The 24,204-nt window shown below is 38.1% G+C and overlaps 1 protein-coding gene across 1 annotated transcript in view; it reads left to right on the top strand.

Moving 5' to 3' along the window:
• The window catches only part of ADAMTS19 (ADAM metallopeptidase with thrombospondin type 1 motif 19), an 82,247-nt gene that overhangs the window by 44,475 nt on the left and 13,568 nt on the right, over positions 1–24,204 (top strand). The window contains exons 9-18 of the mRNA XM_053473656.1: positions 330–470; positions 2,658–2,808; positions 7,405–7,506; positions 8,938–9,068; positions 9,162–9,334; positions 14,032–14,159; positions 16,261–16,381; positions 18,981–19,061; positions 20,642–20,799; positions 22,079–22,235. Of these exons, the coding sequence (XP_053329631.1) occupies positions 330–470; positions 2,658–2,808; positions 7,405–7,506; positions 8,938–9,068; positions 9,162–9,334; positions 14,032–14,159; positions 16,261–16,381; positions 18,981–19,061; positions 20,642–20,799; positions 22,079–22,235 (1,343 nt within the window). The remainder of the gene's footprint in view (positions 1–329; positions 471–2,657; positions 2,809–7,404; positions 7,507–8,937; positions 9,069–9,161; positions 9,335–14,031; positions 14,160–16,260; positions 16,382–18,980; positions 19,062–20,641; positions 20,800–22,078; positions 22,236–24,204) is intronic.

Raw genomic sequence — 24,204 nt, 5'->3', positions numbered from 1 at the left:
CTGCAAAATCTTATGGAAAGTCTTACCAGAAGAGTGGAAGCTGTTATAGCTGCAAAGGGGGGACAACTACTAATGTCTATGTATTTATAATGCAATGGCATGAAAGTCCCTTTTGGTGTAATTGTCAGGTATCCCAATATTTTTGTCCATATAGTGTAAATATACACACACACCCAACAAATTATATTGAAATTCCCTGGAAAATTAGCGCAAAATCAATAGTTTGTTGTAAGTATGGATACAGAGTTACTTTATGTAGAAACAGGAAATAATACATCATACTGAAGATTTTTAAGGGTTTTCTTTTTCTTTAACATGTCTAAAATCAGCATGGGTATCAATCATGACAATGACCACCCTTCCTGCGCAGATGGCCTCCACATTATGTCAGGAGAATGGATCAAGGGACAAAACCTTGGTGATGTTTCATGGTCCAGATGTAGCCGGGAAGACCTTGAAAGGTTCCTCAGGTAATTTTCAGTACTTTATTATTGTATTCAATGAGGCGTTTGATCAGTCAATCTTGCAATGAATGGGAATTATCACAGACACACACGTAAGGAGAAATGTAATTGGTAGTATATGTCACATCAACAGCTGCAATATCCATTGTATATGTTATGTAAGCTTATATATTGCTTTAGTCATGCATCTACACGTCCTTCAGATGTTATTAAATTGTTAATTTATTGCCCTCCACAATTTGAAGCAGATGGACGATTTATGAATCATCAGAACAACCGTTGTTTACATAAGGTCTGTGTTACATCAGTTTGTTAACCACGTATTCTACCAATGATCTGTTCAAAATGACCAAGAATGTTTATTTTTAAAATGGTTTCATTGTGATATTCTTCATGTGATTTAGCTGTGAAACTATTTGGGTTTGAAAAATAATGTTGCATATGGATATAAGAGTTTATATTTGAAAATATTATTCCCACAGTACCTTTCCATTTAGTGAGCTAATTGTGTCAAGCAAAGTCTTATATTAACCGGTCAATTGATGTAGATGAAATTCAGTAAGATAATTGCTATCATTGGTTTTGTAGAAATATCCAGAAATATAACAGTAGTTATATCTTTTTTTTATGAATACCATTGTCAAGCAGTTCTTTTGTAATTGAATTACTTGTGAAATAGAGAAAACCTTAAATAACAGCTTTATTGACCTATCAATTTCGTAGGCATCCTACCTCTGTCCATGAAATTGATGGGTCAATAATGCTGCCACAGTATTATTTGTTCCATCATAATTGATCTGCCCACTGTAAAATAATACTATTCTAAATTGTTTTTGTATGTCTGGGTAAAAAAAATTCTCAAATATATTCTGACGCCATTCCAGCAAATCCTTTTGCATTTAGCCTCTTATATACTGTATCACAAGATGTTTTTTTCTGTTCACTGTGAGGTCATGTTTGCTTCATATATAAAAACAATATATACATTTTTTACAAAATTTCCCGATTTCGGCAGTTCATACGAATATTCGAAAATGAGGCCACCCCCCCAAAAACAAAATAAAACAAAGCAAAAAGCTACAAATTTTCAGCTGAAGATCACAGGCTCTTTCACACTTTCTCACACTCTCCGAATGTCTCCCTACCTTCTCTGCGCATCTGCGCGGACATAACATTCCTCCAAAATGGCAGAGCTTCTGGTAGGTAGCGTCCTCTCCCGCCAGGTTATGTCTGCAGAGATACGGACAAAGATAGAAGAGGATAGATAGATAGATAGATAGATAGATAGATAGATAGATAGATAGATAGATAGATAGATAGAAGAGGGAAGATAGAAGAGCGAAGATAGAAGAGGGAAGATAGAAGAGGGAAGATGAAAGAGGGAAGATGAAAGAGGGAAGATGAGAGGATAGAAGGGAGAAGATAGATGGACAAGAAGATAAAGAAGCAGAAGCAAAAGTGGTCAGCAGAGAACGTAGGGAAACATTTGGAGAGCTTGAGAGAGTGTGTGAGTGAAAGGGCCCAGGGATTTTAGATGAAAATGTGGAGCTTTTTGCTTTGTTTGTGTCTGCTTTGGGGGGTCTGGCCTTGTTTTCGTGGCTTTGTTCGCCACAATTCTGTACATTCTGAATGCACAATTCTAATAAGCGTGGATTAACATTAGTCCAGCATGTGTCTGGTGTACCATAATGCAGTTAATACTAAGTTTATATTCACATTGTTAATTAATTATTCATGTTAACTTTAGTTACTTAACATTTACCCTCAAACCTTACAAAGGGAATAACTAATTGACAATGTGTTTTCTCAAAACAGGTTATTCTCATGGAATTAAATTTTTCTACTATAAAATCACAGTTCTTTTGGCTTCCCTCCATGCGATACTGTAAACAGTTAGTAAGAGAATATGATGTGATTTCCCAGAGCCTCTACATATAGTTTTCATGCATTTTCATTATGTATCATTAGAAATCCCAAAAATATTCTTACATTAGTGTCAAAAATGGTATAGTTTTTTTTGTTGCACTCAATAGCACATAGAGCAGGAGTTTTTCCCCCAAGAGTAAAACCTAAATAAAATTGTTATAGCCCTCTGTCCTCTTTTAGCTTTAGTGTAAAATAAATATTTATGGCTGTTTAGTCATAACCACCTCTCCTTTCCTCCCCGCTTTCAAACTGTGTTTTTGTTGCCAGGTCAAAAGCCAGTAACTGTTTGCTGCAAACAAATCCACAAAGTTTAAGCTCGGTGATTATTCCCTCCAAGATGCCAGGCATGACATACACAGCAGATGAACAATGTCAGATTCTGTTTGGACCAACAGCTTCATTTTGTCATGAGATGCAGGTACGGTACACATAATAAAATTTATAAACAGAACTGTTCTATAAAAAAAACATATGCTAATAATTATCATAAGGGATAGTAAATCCACAGCGAAAATCATCTTGTATTTTACCATATTTATGTCATGGTGGTTCCCAGGGCCAGCTCCGGATGGATGCCAGAGGTGCATTGCACCTAGCCTCCCAAAATCAGAGCCCCTTCTTTGCTACAACAGCTAAGACAACTGCACTTCTGGGTTGTCTCAGTGTCATACTCTTCTTTTTCAAGTATGTAGAGTGGAGGCCCACCAGCAAAACTCAGATGAAGCACTCACAACTAGCCAATTGATCACGCAACAGTTTTAGAGAGAATATTGCCAGTGGGCTTGCCCTTAATGTCCTAGAGGAGCTGCATATTTTCCAACTGTCCTAATTTAAGTGGGACAATCCTGATTTTTATTGGCCAGTTAGAGAGATATGAAGACCCCGATCCGGTCACCAAGCTGTGAAATTAATTGACAATAACAACTCCCGCATGGCCTCTCTGAGGCTGGCATATGATGCTCTACTTCAATGTGGCACATAAATGTTGTAAGGCATGAAGCTGATTAGATATGATGGCATGGAAAAGGTGAAGGGTGAACGCATGATAAGGGTGAGCTGAACATGCTAGAGGTGTTTGCGAGAGAGAGTATATGTTTGTATGCTTGTGTATATATGAATTAAAACAGTCATGTTTGTGTACAAAGGAGAATACATTTTCAGCTTAAGCTAAGATTTTGTCCTATATTTTCTGAAAATGTTGAAATTTTGATATAATTGTCCATGGAGCTAATTTCATAGGGTTAACTTGGTTTTGTCTAGTAATAAAAATAACCCTCGATGTAATGCTAAAACTGGATAGAATGGGAAACACTGTAAGCACCAGGGTTCTTTACCTTGCAACCACTTCCCCTAGGCAATGGCGTCTCCAGCTTTTATATTTAGGGGGGCACATGGGGGGACAGGGACCAAAGTAGGGGGGGGGCAATTATAAAACGCTACATTATTTTTCATTCTTTAATATTAGCCCCTGCTGCCAATATATACTAATATTAGCCCCTGCTGCCGATATATAAAATATTAGACCCTGCTGCCAATATATATAAATATTGGACCCTGTTGCCAATATATTTTATATTGAAAAAAATTGGACCCTAGGAAAGCATGTCCTTGGGCCTTGCTCCATACTCCCTGGCATGCAATCACTCCCTCCACTGCCGCACCAAAAACAATATTTGCCACACTGGCTGAAGAGTCGGTGCAGTCTTCCCTCTTTCTGGCCCTACCGTGACATTGAGAGCCCCCCCCCATAATCATCCCCAGAGTCCCTTTTTCCCTACATTCACTAAACCATACCTCTCTTTTACTCAATCCCTGTTGTGCAGATATAGATCAAAAAAACAACACATGTAAACAGCACGTGCATGTATAGGTCAACTGAATAACATAAAAACCCTGTAATTGCAGGTATACAATAATAATGTATGGAAACATAGCATAGCAGGTATAGATCAACAGAACACACAAACCCAGCACTGCATGTATAGATCAATTGGAATTCACATAAAAACTTAGCATTAACGGGATAGATAACAACTCCTAAATTAGAGGCATAGATCACAAGCCAGCCCTGGCATCCACACTGCCCAAATAGAACCTGACCAGCACCCAACTTACACGCATAGGATGTGCCATCTTTATCCTGAAACAGCCCCGCATGAGTCAACTTGGTCCCCAAACAGCCCAGCGTACGACATCTTTGTCCCATAAACACACTACCTGTTCCATCTTTGTCCCATAAACATCCTGCCTGTGCCATCTTGGTCCCCAAGGCTTAAACACCCTGATTGTACCATCTTTGATACACACAAACGCTTTTACAGTCACTCAGTAATTCACACTTTCATTCACACAATAATTTATTCTCATTCTTTCACACAAATCATTTACACATTCATTAATATTGCTGAAAATGTATTCCTGAGCGACCGCCTCGCGCCCCTCTCCCTCCTCCCTCGTGGCTGGGGGGCACACGGGGGGCACAGCATGATGTAAAGGGGGGCATGCCCCACCCGCTGACGCCACTGCCCCAGGACTCTAGCAATACGTTTCCACTAATGGAATCACCAACCATGATGATATGAAGTAAAGCAACACAGAATCATTAATGAATATAAATGCTCAACAATGGATAACACAGGTTCATAGGCATTAAGACACACCAAAGTACAGATGGGCACCACAGATTAGCCTATTTAGAGTTTGTATATGAAAGACAACAGCAGACACACACTCAGTCACACTCAACAAAAACAGAACTGACCAAAAAGGCTTTGCTTGCCTCCGTAGTATGTAACATTTAAAAGTACTGGGGAAAAAATGGCTGGGGGGTGGAAGCATCTCTGCAGCATAAAAGTGCTTATTAAATAAAGCCTTTAAAGTCACATTTAACCTTTTAACCGGGAATTAGTTATATATTAGTAATAGAAATTCTATGCAGTAAGTGAAGCACTCCACTTACAACAAAACATGTAGCTTTTCTCATCAGACAGAGGAAAAAACCTCAAGCAGACAACTGATAGTCATTATAAAATTATAAAGTATTACTTGGCGTCAGTTCCATCAAGCATGACATTACTTCATAACCAATTAATTTCTACATAGTGGACCAATTAATTTAAACCGTTCAATTTAATTTCTGTACCTGACATTTTTGTAACTGCCTGGATCAGTTTAAATGAACAATTTTAAGGCCTAACTATTCAATAAATATTTTTTTGGCTTTAACATCAAAATATTATACTGATAATGTTTTGGGCCTGTATTTATAAATACATATAGGAAGCGTTCTTCATTTAATGCTTTTACAAGAAATATGTCTATATTTGCTATATATGAGCATTAATTTAGACGGTGTCTTCCACAAGTTTTAACTGTGGTTGTTGCTTCTGCACTGATCCATTGGGCTTTACGTATAAAGAGTGATATGCCCATTATAATTAATAAATAATTTCAATCTTGAAATCTCTTTGCTTTTCTGTATCAGATTGAATAGCTGTGGCATATTGGCAATGGCACATTACACCTTATGTTCTTTCCTTAATGGGTGAGACAACCTCATTAGCCAGTACACTGCAAGGTTTTGGGGGTTCTTAAGAGTTTCACTAACTCCAGTTGCCCAGTTATCAGATATCGATATATGTTAGATCCATTCTTCACGTTTACTTTAAAAGGAATGTTAAGTAACTGTTAGAAAAGGAGATGTTTTTCACAGTGGTATAATAGCTTATGTAGAACCATTGATGGGTCTACTGCTCTCGTATGACGGTTGCAAATGTTCAAGAAAAAAAGGCTTAAAGTCAAATCCCTGAAGAAATGGACTTTCAGCTGTCAAACCTTGAGCCTTCAGAGACAGTACATTCACATTTGTACAACTCTGTTAGAGAAATTTTCTTAGTGTTTAGAGTAAAAAAAGTCTAAAATGTGTGCAATTCTGCTATGCACCCCTTTATAATATGACATGTGATTTCAAACAGATTCAAAAAATATATATTATGCTCAAGTGTTATTAAGTTTCATGTAGACAGCACTGAACTCGGAGGTTACACACCAAATCAACTCAAGGGGTTCTGGGGAGTATCATAGACTCAAGGTCAAGACACATTAGTAAAGTTATTCCTATATTTGAATCTCCACCAAGTCTAAACAAAATGTTTTCTTAATTCTATGCTGATGACAGGGCTCTGGCGTGCTTTAAAGAACAGCACTTTTATAAGCAATGAGGGACATGCATCAAACTATCACGCTTTCTGTGAGCTGAGCAGCTGGAACCGATAAAAAAAAAGCCTCCATATCAAGAAATATAGATGTGAACATTTTTCCAGCGCTGTTAATACACAAGATCAAGATTCATGATTTCCTCTTAAAGAAAGCTTTATAGTTTCATTTTTAAATGAGTTCAAAACCTTGTCAAATCTAAATATTTTAGGAGAGTCCTATAGAATTATCATATACGAGAAAATAGATATCCATGTAAGATTCTAGACATGAAGAGTAGGTGTTTGTGGCGAATGTACAACTGAAGTATGTGACCATAATAATAATTATTATTATTATTATGAGTATAATCTTTTATTGATATAGTGCCAACAGTTTACGCAGCGCTTAATACAATACATATATTCAAGGGGTATGACAAGACGAGAATTGACAGACTAAGACAAACTGATATATTAGGTGGAGAGAGCCCTGCCCGCAAGCTTACAATCTTGAGGGAATGGGGTGAATGAAAAATGCCACATAATGTGAACTGTATATAAGTGTGTCATTTATTTTTAATGTAGCAATTACTAATGCATACTTTTAATGATCTCATAGATAGATTTGTGCAAATCCATTTCATTATAATACCTGGATGTGTGAAAACATATAGATAAACTCAAAAAGGGACAGAAACATTGACAAATGAATAGAAGCTAATATATAAATATAACATACATACATGTAACTATCACTATGTCTTGCGTGTAATATGTTCCTTATATAATATGCCTGCCATTTTTAATATATTTTTTAGCATGTCATTTGTACAGGACTGTGGTGTAAGTTGGAAGGTGAAAAAGAATGTAGAACAAAACTGGATCCACCAATGGATGGCACAGAATGTGGCGTGGAAAAGGTATGTAAATCATACAATTTCCAGAAAAAGAAATGTAACAAAAATATAATTGGTGTAATTTCTACAGGTCTGGTGTTGTATTTTATTATTGTGAAAGCATATAAAAGTTACACAGTTGAACCCATAAAGTAGCTTTGGAATTAGCAGCAGCACATGTGTATAAATCAAATGAATGGATCAGATGTCTACAGAATAGTAGTGGCAACACAATATAATATAATCGCCCAAACCTCAAAAAGTGGTAATGTTTTCAATACTATTAAATGCCCCATAACGTGCATATTAGGTCAGAAATTGACCATTAGTGGTTATTTTATTACAAACTATATGCTTTTACTACAGAACCTCTTTACAGGGAAAATGTTCTCAGTACCTATTCATGATGGCTTTCAAAGAACGATAATTTATTTTGAAAGTTTTTTTAAAGATCTTTTTTAAGTTATTGTTACTATTTAGTTCTCCTAGTCCCTACCAGTACTTCTGGTAATATTTTATTATTTTTGTCATTTGAGTAGCATAATTGAAAACTTGTATATTTTACAAAGTGTAAAGTGATACACTACTGTAATCCAATGCTTTCTATTGATTTTTGTGAGTTGTTTTATGCTTCCTGAAGCATTCAACTTTACTTAATGTATTTAATTGCATCAATTAATTATAAACCGATGCAATAAAGTCACCTTTAATGAGACTCATGCTTATTGTCAATCAGCAGCTTTAAAAGTACATGTTGCTAACGCTTAATTTGTATAATGCAAAAGTAATCATTCTATTCTATTAATACCGTCTGGTGAGTTTTCTCACATGGAATACATAAGACAGAGCACTTTTCTATTAAAATAAATATTTTTTTCTTTCAAAGTATAGTCTGTTTTTTTTTATAACACAATGTAGCTTTTACACCATGCCGGCAGTTTCCGATATTGTGAACATATTGGGAAAAGAGGCCACAGTTAAGCAAATTAAATTTAAAACTGGGACAAAAACTACAGTGTTTGTGGTTTATTAACTGTTTGCAGTAGAGAACTCACTGTCTTCATTCTGTATTATGAAGGGTCATTGCTGGCAAATTTATTCAATGAAATGCGAGCGTTAGGGTCATTCATACTGTCAAATTGTCAACATATACATATTGTCAAATTTTGTTAAAAATTGTACAAATCGAAATATACACGTCTAGTATATATCATTCTGGAAGTAAGTTACCGCATATCTCATTTCCAAAAAAAACAAACATTTTAGAAACATGGCTTACTTTACCTTGTGGGACAGTGATAATTCCAGGACCATATAATTAGGGCTATAATAACTACTGTAATCGATGTATGGATTGGGAGGAAACTTCAAGAAATATGTCAAAAAGGCCTGGAGAATGAGTATTATGTCTGCCATTTTATATTATTGTTATTAATATAGCTCATTTTATTATAGTGGTGTAGAGTTGGAGAATGCACAAACCTGTCATCTTCTGCCGAACAGTTATCTGGAGAGTGGAGCAGCTGGAGTTCTTGTAGCAGGACCTGCGGCACAGGAGTTAGCAGCAGACAACGTAAATGCCTTGGGTAAAGCTTGATTATATATATATTTTTTAAAGAAGGTGTGCACATTTTGTTTAAAACATGCATTTTTCAGCCTTCTGTTGTGTTTTCATCCAGGCAAGGTCAGGAAGGAAGACATTGCAATGATCCTCAAATGCAGTACAGAATCTGTGAGAATGCCAAGTGCCCACCAGGAATGCCGGACTTCAGAGATTGGCAGTGTCAGGCTTTCAGCTTCCGATCTTCATATCATAAGCACAAGCACCGATGGCATTCTGTCATTAATGAAGGTACGGCTAATAAAGCCCACTAATGCTGTTGCAGTATGTTGATGAAACCACTGGAACTAGTACTGGTGACACTAGTACTCGCGTTATTTTTCCTAACACGGTAGTACATTGTTATTATTAAAAATAGTTAACATTTTTTTTTAAAAACATATAGCATCCTTATAGGTTAGTTGTGACAATGGTCACATTTTGGTGTGTCCTCTGCTGAGAAGATAATGTATCCCAGCATGCAACTGTCCCTCCTCCCCTAATTGGCTGCTCATTAAGCAACTTTTGATGTCCAGTGTGCCTGATGGCCAGTTCAGGTCTACTGGATACTGACAAATGTTAGAATAGACAAGCAGCTGATGATATGAAGATCACTAGTATGTGTAGTATACTCACTGTCACCCTTCTAAAGAATAAGATGGGTTTTTTAAATTATGGGGATAATGTAAAAGAATCCTTCAAAATAAGGTAGATACGTTATTCTTAAAAAAAGATTTATTTTTTATAGCTTATCTTCTAAATTGTTAGTACTCGATTTTTATCTTAACACATTTCATCTGAAAAACTAAGAAGGGAAAAGTTCATAATAATTGTGCGCGTTAGCTATTAGCATCGCATTGTGTATATGTTTAGTCTTGCACTGATATTTCAGAGAGGAAGAGTAAAGTACTGTTAAGTATTAGGGATTTGACTTCCAGATTTTACATGTCATATTAAACACCGTCAATAAAACTCACAGTGCTGCTTGTTATAAAACACGCACAGATTTCCAAAAATTCATTTTTCCATATTGCCATACTAAAATATGGAAAAATCCTTACTTCTGCATCCTGGTAAAATAACTTAAACACATGGGAGAAAATATGCTTTAATGGGATTCAGTAGTTGCACACGACTATCCTGAGATGGTGGAAGGTGTTTACAACTTCAATTTAGGGGCATTTACTGTGCAATACCCGTTTATTCAGGCCGTTATAGTGAAGGTGGTGGATTTCAGGCACTTTTTATGCTACCATAAGTTTATGTTCCCATGTTGGAGCATTGATAAAGAGTGGCAGGTATGCAGCTGCCAGAAAAGATGAATTTTAAAAGGAATTTTAAAAACACAGAGACACAGAGATTGTAGATTGTAGACTCTAGATTGTAAACTTGTTTGAGAAGGACCTTCCTTACCTCTTGCTGGTGTAAGTCAAATTATTATGTTATATACTAAACTTGTGCATTCGGAGTTGTACGAATTGCTAATTTAAAGTATTTTGGTAAATTTGGCAAATCGTACAAAGCCTCCCACGAAGCCAAGGAAACAAAGCAAAAAGCTCATAATTTCTGTCCAAAATGTAAGGGTCCACATTCACTCACACTCTCTCTAAATGTTTCTCTACCTTCCCAGCCAACCACTTCCGTCAACTACTTCTGCTTTCTCATCTTCTTCATCTTCTATCTATCTTCATCTTTTCTTTTCCCTTCTCTATTCTATCTTCAATCCTTAATCTGCTATCTTCTTTCTTCTTCTGTATCTCTGTGGACATAACCTGGCGGCAACTTCTGTCAAAATGGCGGCACTGCGGTGACGTCCTCCAATTGTGAAAGAGGATGTCACCACAAGCGCTGTCGTATTGCCATCAGTCCAGTAGCAGCAGTCACATAGATGAACATCAGTGTTGAGCTAGCATACATGCAATTGGCTGCCCCAAACTACAAGCACTGTATTTTCTCAACTGTGTTGTAGGTTTTAGTCTTAAATTAGAGGATGTTTTACTTTAGTGAGAGGGTGATAGGGAAGTGGAACAGCCTCCCATCAGATGTGTAGAGGCTAATAAAGTAAGTGAAATAAAACATACATCGGATAGGGCATATGGCTACCCTGAACCTAAAATGACACCACAGGCGGATTAAGTTTTCTTACATTAGTAAAAATGTGCCGACTAGATGGGCAAAATGACTCTAATATGCTGTCAAATTATATAATTGTGTGTATAGCCAGGGCAAGCCTTGAATGTTCTCTTAGTTTGCACTACGTATGCATGTAGAGTTGCAGCACAACTCTGTACTAGTGCTGACAGTTCGAACAGTTCACTAGTGAACCATGCCATTTCATAGGAATGTGATTGCATAGCTAACATTCTGTGTAGCCTTTATTCTATTATATTCTGTATAATATTTCACAAATTATCTTAAATATTTTACCTTCCCAACTTTCACTAGCACATGCTCATCAAGGCTCATTTGTGTCTGGATGACTTTAACATTTTGACGTGTCTTTAAATGATCTGTATATGTTCAAATATGACCATTTCAGCCATCTGAGCTGGAAAGGTTGCTGGAAAGTGCTAAACATCTTTAACAAGGAAGTAATATTGCGAGACAGAATGTGTTTGTACATGCCAGACAAATGTGTCCATTCATGCTGGGATTCCGTATCAGTAAAACATTTAAATGCTTTAAACCTAATACTTATATTGGCATCAGTCTATTCAGTACATTAAACTCATAGGTTTTATATTTAGATGAATAAAACATAGATACACTTTGCTTATGGTTCCCTTTAAACAGAAAGGTAGATACAATTTTCTAGAATTTTATTTCATATTTAATAACTACATATTCCGTGCCTGTCTTTAACTAGTCTTGCTCTTGTACTCTAGTCTGTGACGTATTCAGTCTTAGGCCGGTAGGTTTAATGGGGCAGCAGTCCCATTGCTCTATTGCTGGATGGGCCAGTTACAAGGCCCATTTACCCGCCATTTACCCATTGACACTCAACTCGGCACAGCCTCCAATCACTGCATTTAAAAGGAGCTGAGCCCTAAGCTAAGATGACAGGGACAGGGAACTATCCCAACAGTGAGGAGGTGCAGGTAGGTAAAGTCTGGTGCCGAGTGTTGTAGCCAAAGCACGGATGGATCCAAATACCTATATAAGAAACCTGCAGACTGCAGTCACTGATGGGTAATACAGGATGACAAGGGTTCATTCAGAATGGATGGTCAGCCACAGCTGGGTTCTGTATACTAAATGGGCAGTCATGCAAGCAAGTTGTTGGTACACAGAGCATGTAGTCAGACAAGCCAGATATGATACACAGATAGGGCAAACCAGGAACAAAATCACTGGGCAGAAGAGTAGTCAGGCAAGCCAAAGGTCAATAACAGCAAACCCTGATCTCTAACTCAGCAATGGCAATAGCAAGACAACACTGGGGTATCTGTGCTGACCAGCTACGTTTTTTTTAAACCCAGAGCCTCCAGCTGCGCATCACCAGGATAATCACATGTGGGACATGTGGATGATCGGGACCGCAAAGCATACCGGGACCGGGTAAGCAGACGCTGCTCAGGTCCCGGCAGTGTCCCAGGCTGGACGTACTATTACATCCAAAGTGTCATCTTGATAAAAGGATAACAGAAAGCATCCAGTTCAAGTTAAAATATTGCACTTGTTAATTTAGACTATACAGCTATAGGTTCAATTGCAAGCACACCATATGAAAAAACTGCAGGTGGTGGCCCAAAATCTTAAAATCAAAGGAGCATAGATATGAGAAGCCACTCTTGTCCCTGCCAAATTAATCCTGCTAGAGGAACCTTTACGCTGCATAGTTTAGTTATTGAAGCGCCTTTTACAAAATCCGACAGGTTTAACTGCACATTATAAAGGACTAACCACTCTTTACCAGTGGAAGCTCTCTAGGGTTGCCCCTTCATACTGCAAAATCAAGCTGTGCCGACCATTAGAACGCAAGTCCGTGATTCACCACTAAGTTTCCTGAAGCCTACACCAGAATAATATATACTGTGAAGGATGTGAACGTAAGTGTACAACCGCCGTAAGAGCCGTCAGCTTAGCTTCAGGGTGCAACGTTACGAGTTCAATTAATCAAACATACTGTACTACCACATGCTAAACAATACAGTAAAGCTGAAAAATGTGACTGCAAACGTTGAATCCATGTATATTGTAAAAGTCATTATAAAACTTTAACAGCCAAACTAACTACAAAGTCAGAAGCACTTTAGCTGTATTTAATTACCAGTGCTATGGTGTTCTGGTCTTAACAGCGCACAAATGTCTTGTAATCAGCATGTTGCAGCGTTTCCCTACAAAACTTTAAATGTTATTCCTGGATTTAAGTATCTTTTAGAATCAAAAATTTGCTCTAGACAGACTTTTAAGATACGAGCTCTACAACATTTTGTGGGGTAAATTGTATAACTTCTGGAATCTCATCTTGGTGGGCTGGTCAGAATTAGGGAATACAATGAAATCTATTATGTTCTCCAGCTAGAGTGCATATAAAAGCTTTGGAAAGTATTATTAAATATAACAAGAACTTATGCAATGTATCATTTCTATAACTAATGCACATATTCATTGGCATATGTTTGTGTTGGAGACACTTTATTCCCCGAGTCAATGCAGAAGTATACCAGCTAGTTGCTTACTTTTTCCATTCTGTTTCTTAAAGTTTTAGATTTCCAGATTTAGCATTTCAGATATTGTGGTTTTATACATTAGAAGAAGTTAAATATCCCCCTCCTTGGGCTTTTATGTAGATAAAAAACACTCTCAGGATCAGGTGCCAGGGCGTTTTGCCTCAGAAATGAGCTTTTTGCAATGCAGAATACAAGATTACAAAAGATTATATTATGCAGAATTCAACATTTTCTGCCACTATTCCGGTAATGTTTATTTGCTTTATTTCCATATAGAAAAGCTTTGTGCCCTTTTCTGTTCTGCACTTGGAAAAGATCATCCCATTCTTGTGGCAGAAAAAGTACTGGATGGAACGTCTTGTGGTCAAAATGGCTTGGATATTTGTGCAAATGGACAATGCCAGGTACAGTAACAAAGATGAAATATATTTAAGAAAACTATATTCAAATAGATAAAAAATATGTAAACTTAGCATCCTGTGCGCAACTAAATAATGAAAACAACAAAAAGGAAAAAACTACGGAGTCCTAAAGGCCGATCCAATGCTGATAAGCGTTTGATAATGTTCACATAAGGTAGAACAGACCACAGCAGAACAAAAAAAAACAGCTTGTCGAGTAAGTGAACATTATTATCGCTTATCTCGTTGATTGGTGCAGGCGTAGTCCTACTGCAGGAAATTGACGGACCCAATGTTAATTGCTGCCGTCTGCCTATAAGTCGAGACCACCGGGAACTCTACAACGTTGATTTTACACTCGCCTAAACAATATTAGGCAAATGAGGACATTACCAATGCACACACACGACACCCATATAATTCCTTCTAGAAAATCACAAGATCACAGGGCCCTCATAAACCCACAATTCCTTCTAGGAACTGTGTATAAAAGCACCCTATGGCCAGTGGAAGCTCCCTGGCAGTGTCCTTAACTTTTGTATCTGTATGTGTAACTATGCATTTGTTAAGCACTTGTACAAACATTTTAATTGTAGAGTACTGAACAATATCTTGATACTTAACGGATTAATTATAATAATAATAATAAAGAAGATTATTATCAAGACTGATCACACCACAATAACAATCCAGTTTCCTTTCAGGGAGTCATCATATTCCACAGTGCTGTAAAATGGGGAAACAGGGCATACAAAAGACAATCAAAAAGTGAGGAGGCCCGGCTCAAAGTTAGCAACTGAAAGACTGTATTTTCCTGCAGCTTAATTTGAACTTCACTTGTGGATCACAGCATGCACTAAATCAGGGGCCCCCAACCTACTCCTACACTCAGACACACACAGTAGCATACTTACACACACTAACATACTTACACCGCCACACTAACACACACACTAACATATTTACACACACACATACAAAACATGCTTACACACACTAAACACACACATGGCCTCCATTATGCCAAAACCGATCGAACTGATGTCCCGTACTTACCCCTACTGCAGCTTCGGCAGCAGATCTGCAGTGTGCGGATGCCGGCGGTATACACACAAACAGTTTGATATGGCTAAATAAAACACGCAGACATTTATGCATTCCTCAACCCTAGATCCTTTACTATTTACAAAAAAATGTGCTAATAAATAAATACAGAGTGCCGATTCCTGAGTCCACAGACTTGCATGAATGTTCCAGAGGCCCAGCTGGAAAATGTTATTTAAGCAGTATTACGTCAGATTCTGATTGCAATTAGGATAATAATAGCACATTACACTATAGCGAAGGCCTGGAAGTATGCTTGACATTCTCCCCAAAGTGAGATAATTGATTCCGTTAACCAAGCCATTAGCCCAACGTGGATTTGCTGATTAACTAAAATCCAGCAGTAAGGATGTCTGTTAACCATTTAAGTAGTAGATGTCATATTGGCCCTCGAAAGGTTAAGCTATTTATTAATATAATTGTGATAGCTAACTTATAAGATGTCGTTCACAGATCTGCGTTATTTTACTTCCTGACTATAGTTTGGCCAATGTCATTGTATAGCTACCCCGTGAATAAATTACTGTATGAGTCTATTCACTAAAGCTGGAGTTTGGCAGCATGTTTGCGGAGACGTTGCAGTTTAAACTCATGAACCTCACTGTGTACGATGATCAACCCAAACCAGTTTCTTCTGCAAAAATACATTGAACTGATGTTCAATTCGTGAGATAACTTTCAAGACATCTAGCCGATTTAAACCTGCATCACACAATGAGAAGCAATCCCTTCTTGAAGAGCAACCTCTTTGGTGCGTTGGCCCTTCAAGATGCATACTGAGTTAAAACTACAACTCTCCCTAAAAAGTGAGGGTGGGGAGAAGAATTACAGCATAGTGCTGCCACCTGTTGGGGCCTTGGGGTTATGTTCCAACAGGATTACAGGCACCCCTCCTAATACCACCTAGAATTCTGCTGACATCCTTTTATATTTGAAATCAATATGTTTTATTGAGACTATAAAAATATATGCTTTGCCTTTTCATTTTCTTATTAAACAGAAAGTTGGTTGTGATGGAATCTTGGGGTCATTGTCAAGAGAAGATCATTGTGGTGTTTGCAATGGCAACGGAAAGTCGTGTAAAGTAATTAAGGGTGACTTCAATCATACTAGAGGCGCAGGTAAATTATTTATTTTCGAGTTGTTAACCCCTTCAGTCCCAAGAGTTTTCAGAATGTTGCTGTGTGTTGTTAGAGTATATCTATATAAAGTGTTAGGATCAGTGTGTGTATTTTATATATAATACACACACTGACTCTAACATTATATATATATATATATATATATATATATATATATATATATATATATATATATATATATATACACCGGTATGTGTTAGAGTCCGAAAAAATTATAATTGACATACAAAGTTGGAAAATTGCCATTGTAGATTAACACTGGAAGGATAGATGTTTTGGATGAAAAGGATTTAAAGGCTATAGATCAGGCTACTGTATGCAGACTGCTGTGCATATGTATATATACTGATCAGCCATAACATTATGACCACTGACAGTACTATAGTTTGTATAATGTGAAAAAAACATATTCAGTATGAAATTAAACATTTTCAAATTTATTTAACCCCATTGGGACCAAGGCTGTTTTAACACTTTTGCGGTTCTCGTGTTTAGATGTAATTTTCTCCTCATCCATTTAGTGTACCCACACAAGTTATAGATTACCTCAAGGTATTTCAAATGCTGGTATTTTAACCCTTTCCATGCACTAATTTTACTACCACCCTTTGTCAAACTTTGTGGTAGAAATGTATTTTGTTTTTTAACCCCCAAATTGTGCTTCAGGTATGGATTTACAGCTCCTGGTATACGTCACTTTCAAACAAGACCCCAATATGGGAAGTTCGTTTTTTCCCCACATTTTGGTCAGTCTGTGCCTATGTCCTATCTTTGAGCCTGGCCACTCCAATTTACCCCATCAAACCATTCATTTTTTTTTTAAATTGGGTATTTCAAATGCTTTTACTTTAACTCTTTCCATGTAAAGATTTTTGGGAAGATACAGAGCCAATTTTAGCACTTGCTCATAATAATAAACTTTATTATTTTATTATTTTTGGACTTTTTTTTTTACATTTGCTGGAACAGGATGGTTCCTCTGATGAAAATTATTTTTAAATGTTACCACTTTTTAAGCTTTTTTTTCCCCCATATATTTTTTTAAAATTATTTTCTAAATATTTTACTAATCACATTGTGATTAGAAAGCTGGGCCCCATTGGCTTGCATGGTTGAATGCAGTACCTGTATTCAACCTGCAAGTGGAGCCAGAGTTCTCAAGAGGGTCTGGAGACCCTCTAGCGAACTTTTCCCATTTTTTTTTCTTTCCCCATCATATTTTATTATTTTTTTATAGGAAATGAGATAATATGATCAAAAAATATCTGAAGAAAGCACTTCTTGTCCTGAAAATCGATCTAAACACGAGCACCGCAAAAAGTGTTAAAACAGCCTTGGTCCCAAAGGGTACAAAAAGTAAAAAACAGCCTGGTCCTTAAGGGGTTAATTAAGCTCATCATACCACACTAATTAAAGACTGGAAGAGATAGAGATAGCGGTGCATTCCAACTAAAAATACGCACCTTTCTCTTGATTAGAAGCAAATTATGCTGAATAATTGTAAATGAGTTATTAACAATATCCAGAATTATTTTGTAAACAAGAAAAAAAGACAGGAATTGTCATAAAGACTTGATTTATTTGCAACCAGTGAATCTGATAAAGTAAATTTAGTTAACTGGTGAGTCTAAAACTGGCGATGGGTATGTTGTCACTAGACGTGTTCAAACAGGCCAAAAACGAGTCGGACAGATTTTTTGGTTTGTTTTTGGCCCATTTGTTTTCAGACAACAAAGTCCATTTCTACCCGTTCTTTTGGATGAAAATTAGGGCCTACTTTAAATTTGGAAACCAAATTGGTTGTCCGATGGCCACATTTACATAGGCGTACCGCAACTCTGCTTCTCACATCTTCTTGTTCTGCATCTACTTGTTTTCATTTCTCCTCTCTTCTATCTTATATTGGGTTTTCTCTCTTCATTCTTCATCTGCATCTCTGCGCCAAACTTCCACCAAAAAGGTGGAGCTTCCGTAGACGTCCTCTGCTCCAATCGAGGGAGAGGGTGTCACCGGATGTCCCTGCATTTTGGTGGAAGTTTGCCAGCAGGTCATGTCCACTGAGATGCGGACAAAGAAAGAAGAGAGAAGAAACAAGCGATAAAAGAGATAAAAGAGTAGAGAAGATGAAGAACAAGAAGATGCAAGACACAGAAGCAGAGCTGCCAGACACGGAAGCAGAGCTGCCAGACACGGAAGCAGAGCTGCAGACATGAAAGCAGAAGTGTACGGCAGAGAAGGTAGGGAGACATTCAAAGAGTGTGAGAGTGAAAGAGCCTGTGGATTTCAGACAAAAATTCAAAGCTTTTGCTTTGTTTATGTCGATTTAGGTTTGTTTATGTCCATTTATAGGTTTTCTGTGATTTTTGTTCCATAAAATGAAAACTAAATTATATATGGTTCAAAGAAGGTAAAGGCCAATATATTTGTCTTTGCTTTGATTAAAAAAGGAATGGGTTTTTGGAGTGTATCAGAAAAGAAATAAAAACCTAACTAGTCATCTCTATATGAATTCATTAATACAGGATACAAAAATGTATACAGCGTTATTTATTGTGCTCTTCATCATTTATTGATTCAGGTTATGTAGAGGCACTGGTAATACCCGCTGGGGCAAGAAGAATCAAAGTTGTTGAAGAAATGCCGGCTCACAGTTATCTTGGTAAACTGATTTTATTAAACTTCTTTTTATTTAAATCTCTACCACCAACAAAACAGCAGCATTATAACAACGGATGTCATTATGAACGTCTGCTATGTGGTAGAAATATAATATGTGGTAACATTTTGATTCAGTTTCACAAAATGAAATTTGAGGACAGCTCACAACAAGCTTAACCCCTTAAGGGCGCAGGCATTTTATTTTCTCTATTTTCTCCTGAGGACTCAATGATTTTCAGTGTTTTTTCTATGTCTTTGTTCAACTGTAATTTCCCACTATTTCATTTATTGCACCCACACAAGCCATATACTGTTTTTTTTTCCAGTAGAACAAGGGCTTTTTTCTAAAACTCAACATTACTAAACACTGGCATAGCTACAGAGGTCGCATCGGTCGCAGCTGCGACGGGGCCCGTGCTTCTAGAAGGCCCGGTGCAACCTCTGTGACCCCTTCTTCCTGTCTCTTCGTACCGGTTGAAAATTGTTTAGAAAGGGCCCTTCCAACCTGGACCACACCGATCCAGGTCAGAAGGTCCCTTTTTAAACTATTTTTAACTGGCACTGGGAGAGAGGAGCGTATCGGGGGTCATGTGACCCCGCATTGAAACCCAAGGCTGCTCACATAGTGTGCGAGCAGCCAGAAAGCAAGCGGCAGGAGCGGTGAGAGGGAGGTGGGATGTATGTACATGTGTTTGTGTGTGTATATATATATATATATATATATATATATATATATATATATATATATGTGTAAACAAGAATGTGTACTTGTGTGTGTGTGAGAGTATGGATGTGTACTTGTGTTTGAGCATGGATGTGTATGTCAGGACCCGAGGCCAGCAGGTCGGGTAGGAGCCCAATTGCAGGGGATATCTGAGGCTCTGTCTGTACTCCGAGATGCATATTGATAGACAGGTAAGTACAGGTAAGAGAGAACAGTCTCACACCAGGCTGGTATACAAGAATAGATTGTATTGATGAAAACTGGCTGATCAGGAACAAGACTGATATATACAGTAGAATAAAGCATAAACAGGAGCACATGGCTTGGAAGGAAGGTAAGTCTGGGACTTGTTTCATTAGACAGGAATGTTGGCAAGTAGTACATAGCTCCTTGTGTAGACTGTTCCATTCATATCAGGGAAATTTGCAAAAATGTCGAGCACAACATAACATTAGATATACCACAGAACACAGGGATGGAAAAGCTTTGCACATGCTCCTTTAAATTGACCTAGAGTAGCTGTAACCCATTGCACTTCAAGACACTTCTTTGTTGTCTGGGGGCTCCAGTCCTCTAATAGCAGGGCACAACCTCCTACATTCCCTGTAACTGGGCACACAATCCCATGTAACATGGAAGGAAAGAATAGGAACATCGATCAGCCAATCAGAGCACACCCTGTGACCTAAAGTTCCCCCACTCTTCCTTCTATGGGTGCAGATGGACACTGGGAGAGGAGCCGGCTCTGAGTCGGATTAATCAAGAAACATAAATCCTCTGCTGGTGACCAACGATTTGAATGATACCCCCAGGATCTCTTTTGTGAGTTGGGTATTAATCAATACTTTTCTTTACAGCACTTAGAGACACCGGAAAACAATCTATAAATGATGATTGGAAGATCGAGGACCCTGGAACATTCCACATGGCAGGAACTACTGTGCACTACATACGGAGAGGTCTGTGGGAAAAGATTTCTGTGAAAGGACCAACAACATCTCCTCTACATTTATTGGTAAGATGTAATAACATTACTAATAATCGAAATATTTGTATAACGTGTAGGAGGTGTATAATTCTTGAATTAAAACCGACATTTGGTCCAACTTACATGTAAAAAAAATAATTTATTCTAGATAAAGGATAAAACCATAGACTTTGAGGCACAATCGCTGGAAAATATTTCACAAACTAAATTAAATGTCCTTTTTGAAACAAAACATCTTGTTTGCCATTCACAGTTATCTTTAGTCCATGTGCAATGTTTAAAACCTTTAGAAACCAAAAAGGTGAGCAAGGCCTTGCATGGCTAGTCTGCTACTTGCAGTGGAATACAAAGTGCCATTTAATCACAAATACTGAGGTATTAAATGTAATAGAAATATATACATAAAAAGGGCACCTAAGAGCTGAAACCATTTTCCGAGAACAGCCTCCACCAATCTCATTTGTGGATATAGGTCATTTTCCGTATGGGATGGGTCGTATTGCAATATGGATATGAAAAATAGTGTCACACCAAACAAAAACCACAAGTGCACTTCAAACAACATGTGGCATGCATCATGAAGGTGTTTGAGGCCTCTTGTCATCCATATCCTTCCATAATATTCTGAAATTCCAACTTCTAGAAGTTGTATACCCTACATTTGGGGAATGTGATACACGTAGAACTTTCCATCAAGAGAAAGAAACATCTCAGGTTTCAACGTTCTTGAAGATGTTATTTAATAACATGTATAAGGAGTGTTTCATTTCAGTACAAATGCCATAATTTGCTTAAAGCACCAGGAGAACGAACTATACATATGTTTGAAATCAGACATTCAGAATGGGATTTTCAAACGGAGTCATATGCAGGAAACCAAGTTTTATAACGTATGTACACTCCTAACAAAGCGAAGAAACGCTGAATTGCAATGAAGTAACCAAACTATGGGTAAAGGTAGAGAGTTTTAAATGACTCCTTTTAATACCGACCTGTGAACTCTCAGCTAGGGTGATAAGTATTGTTAAGTATTGTTAGGAGTTTTCCTAGAAATGACAGAGATTTACATGAGTCAAGTTGTGCTATGAATTAATAAACCTAGACTGAATCCCAATAAAATGCATGCACACACAATAGCCAAAAAAAAAGGAAAAAGGAGGGTTCATCTGAAATTGTCAGCATAGTTTCCATACATCTTAATACTGCATGTTGGAGGTTGTGCCAATATTCCATTTCCTTTCCTGGTCTAAAGTCTCCTTTTTTCCTATGGATTTGGGCTTAGATCCTGTTCCTGTGTATTTTGCAGGTGCTGCTATTTCATGACCGGAATTACGGGCTCCATTATGAATATACAATCCCACTCGATCCTGTTACAGACAACCGTAGTAATGTTAAAGTGAATGAACCTTTGTACATGTGGACACATTCTGGTTGGGAAGACTGTGACGCTGTATGTGGAGGAGGTAAATCCTTAAATTTATTTACACGTGGTCATATTGATTAAAAGAGAATAAAAGAATAACAAAAGATTGAGAAATGTGTATTACATCACATTTTATTTATAGAGCACAAAAAAATGATATAACATTATTACAAAACTGAAGCAAAAACAACATTAAAATAGACAATATACAATACAGATGATAACATTATCATATTTATAACTACAGGTACATAATACAGCAGTTTTGTCTACTAGGGCTGGATTGGGGATGCAGAGGCCACCCTGGCACTTTAAGGCCAGCCGCTGCCTAGTGACGTACGTGTGCCCGCTTGCTGGATATGTGCACCCATTAGTTGTGTTTTTATGCTCAACAGCATGCGACTTATTCAGCCAGTGACCACACACTACAGCAGGGGTGTCCAAGTTTTTTCTACAGTGGGCCACTTCAACAGAATTGTATACGTGCGCGGGCCTGCACTCATTCTGGACCAAAACATTCACTTAGCCAAAACCGAAAATGACCCCCACCTTTAAAAATAATAATAAAAACTCACATTTTTAATAAAGGTAGGTAACACACCACAATTGGACAAAAAAAATTAGCAATATGACTTGGCATTATAATAGTGTGATTGCTAACAGCAATCACAGTCCCATCATGCCTAGGTTCCAGCACTTACATATCCAACCAGTAAATGCTAACAATCACACTCCTATCATGCCAAGTCAGCCAGTACATGCTGGTACAGGGTGGCTGTAAGTGATGTGCAGACCCCATATTGCTGGCAGCATCAATCCACAAGGGGGGCAGCTAGCTAGGTTTCAGCGTGTACTGGCTGGCTTGGCATGATAGGAGTGTGATTGCTAAGAGCAAATGCAGTCCCATCATGCCTAGGTTCCAGCACTTACACATCCAACCAGTAAATGCTGGAACATAGGCATGATGGCACTGTCATTGCTGTTAGCAATCACACTCCTATCATGCCAAGTCAGCCAGGACATGCTGGCACAGGGTGGCTGTAAGAGATGTGCAGACCCCATACTGCTGGCAGCATCAGTACATAAGGGGGGCAGCTAGCTAGGTTTCAGCATGTACTGGCTGACTTGGCATGATAGGAGTGTGATTGCTAACAGCAATCACAGTCCCATTATGCCTAGGTTCCAGCACTTACACATCCATGCTATCACACACACTCATTCATTCATATACTCATTCATTCATTCACAGATTCATTCCCTCAATCACGCATACTTATTCAAACACCCTCCCCACCCCCTTACCTGCACTGCAGCTCCTCGATGCCGCTCACAGTCTTCAGCAGGGGGCGCTGCCTCCCTCTGCGTTCTCTCGTACTGCACAGAGGAAGCAGGACTGGAGCAGAGTCATGTGATGTCACGTGAACTCTGCTGGTAAGTAGCAGGGCTCTTGTTGTAGCAGGGCTCCAGGTACGGCCCGCGTAAGATCGGTTGCCCTGGCTGCCGATTTTACGCGGGCCGCACCTCGAGGTCTCGCGGGCCGCATTTGGCCCGCGGGCCACATGTTGGATGCCCCTGCACTACAGCATTCAGTCTGCTGCAGCACTGTTGACCAGTGGCCCACCTAGCGTGTGCCTGCCTAGTGTGCCAGATGGGCTTCCTAGAAAGAGACAGAATTTGACGGCAGTTAACCATTCACTCCATTTTTCTTGATGTAAGACTCAGTCTTTAATCAGTCCCCAATCTTGACTTAGATTCAGGATAGCTTTATGCCCATCCCATGCATGTTTAAATTCCCTCATTGTATTAGCCTCTGCTACTTCTGATGGGAGCCTGTTCCATTTACCTATTACCCTAAAGTTGCGTGCCATGGACCATATACACATACACACACTTGGGGTTTTGTTGTATAGAAACATTTTTCTGTGAATCTATGCAGCACAACAATTTAAATAAATAAAAACTAGTATTGTAGGTTAGAAAGGTTTATTAATGTTTAATTTTTATTATTG

This window comes from Spea bombifrons, chromosome 1, assembly GCF_027358695.1.
Source record: "Spea bombifrons isolate aSpeBom1 chromosome 1, aSpeBom1.2.pri, whole genome shotgun sequence".
In the NCBI taxonomy this organism is placed as follows: domain Eukaryota; kingdom Metazoa; phylum Chordata; class Amphibia; order Anura; family Pelobatidae; genus Spea; species Spea bombifrons.
Note: the sequence above shows the minus strand (reverse complement) of the source record. Positions and strands in the feature narration are given on the sequence as shown.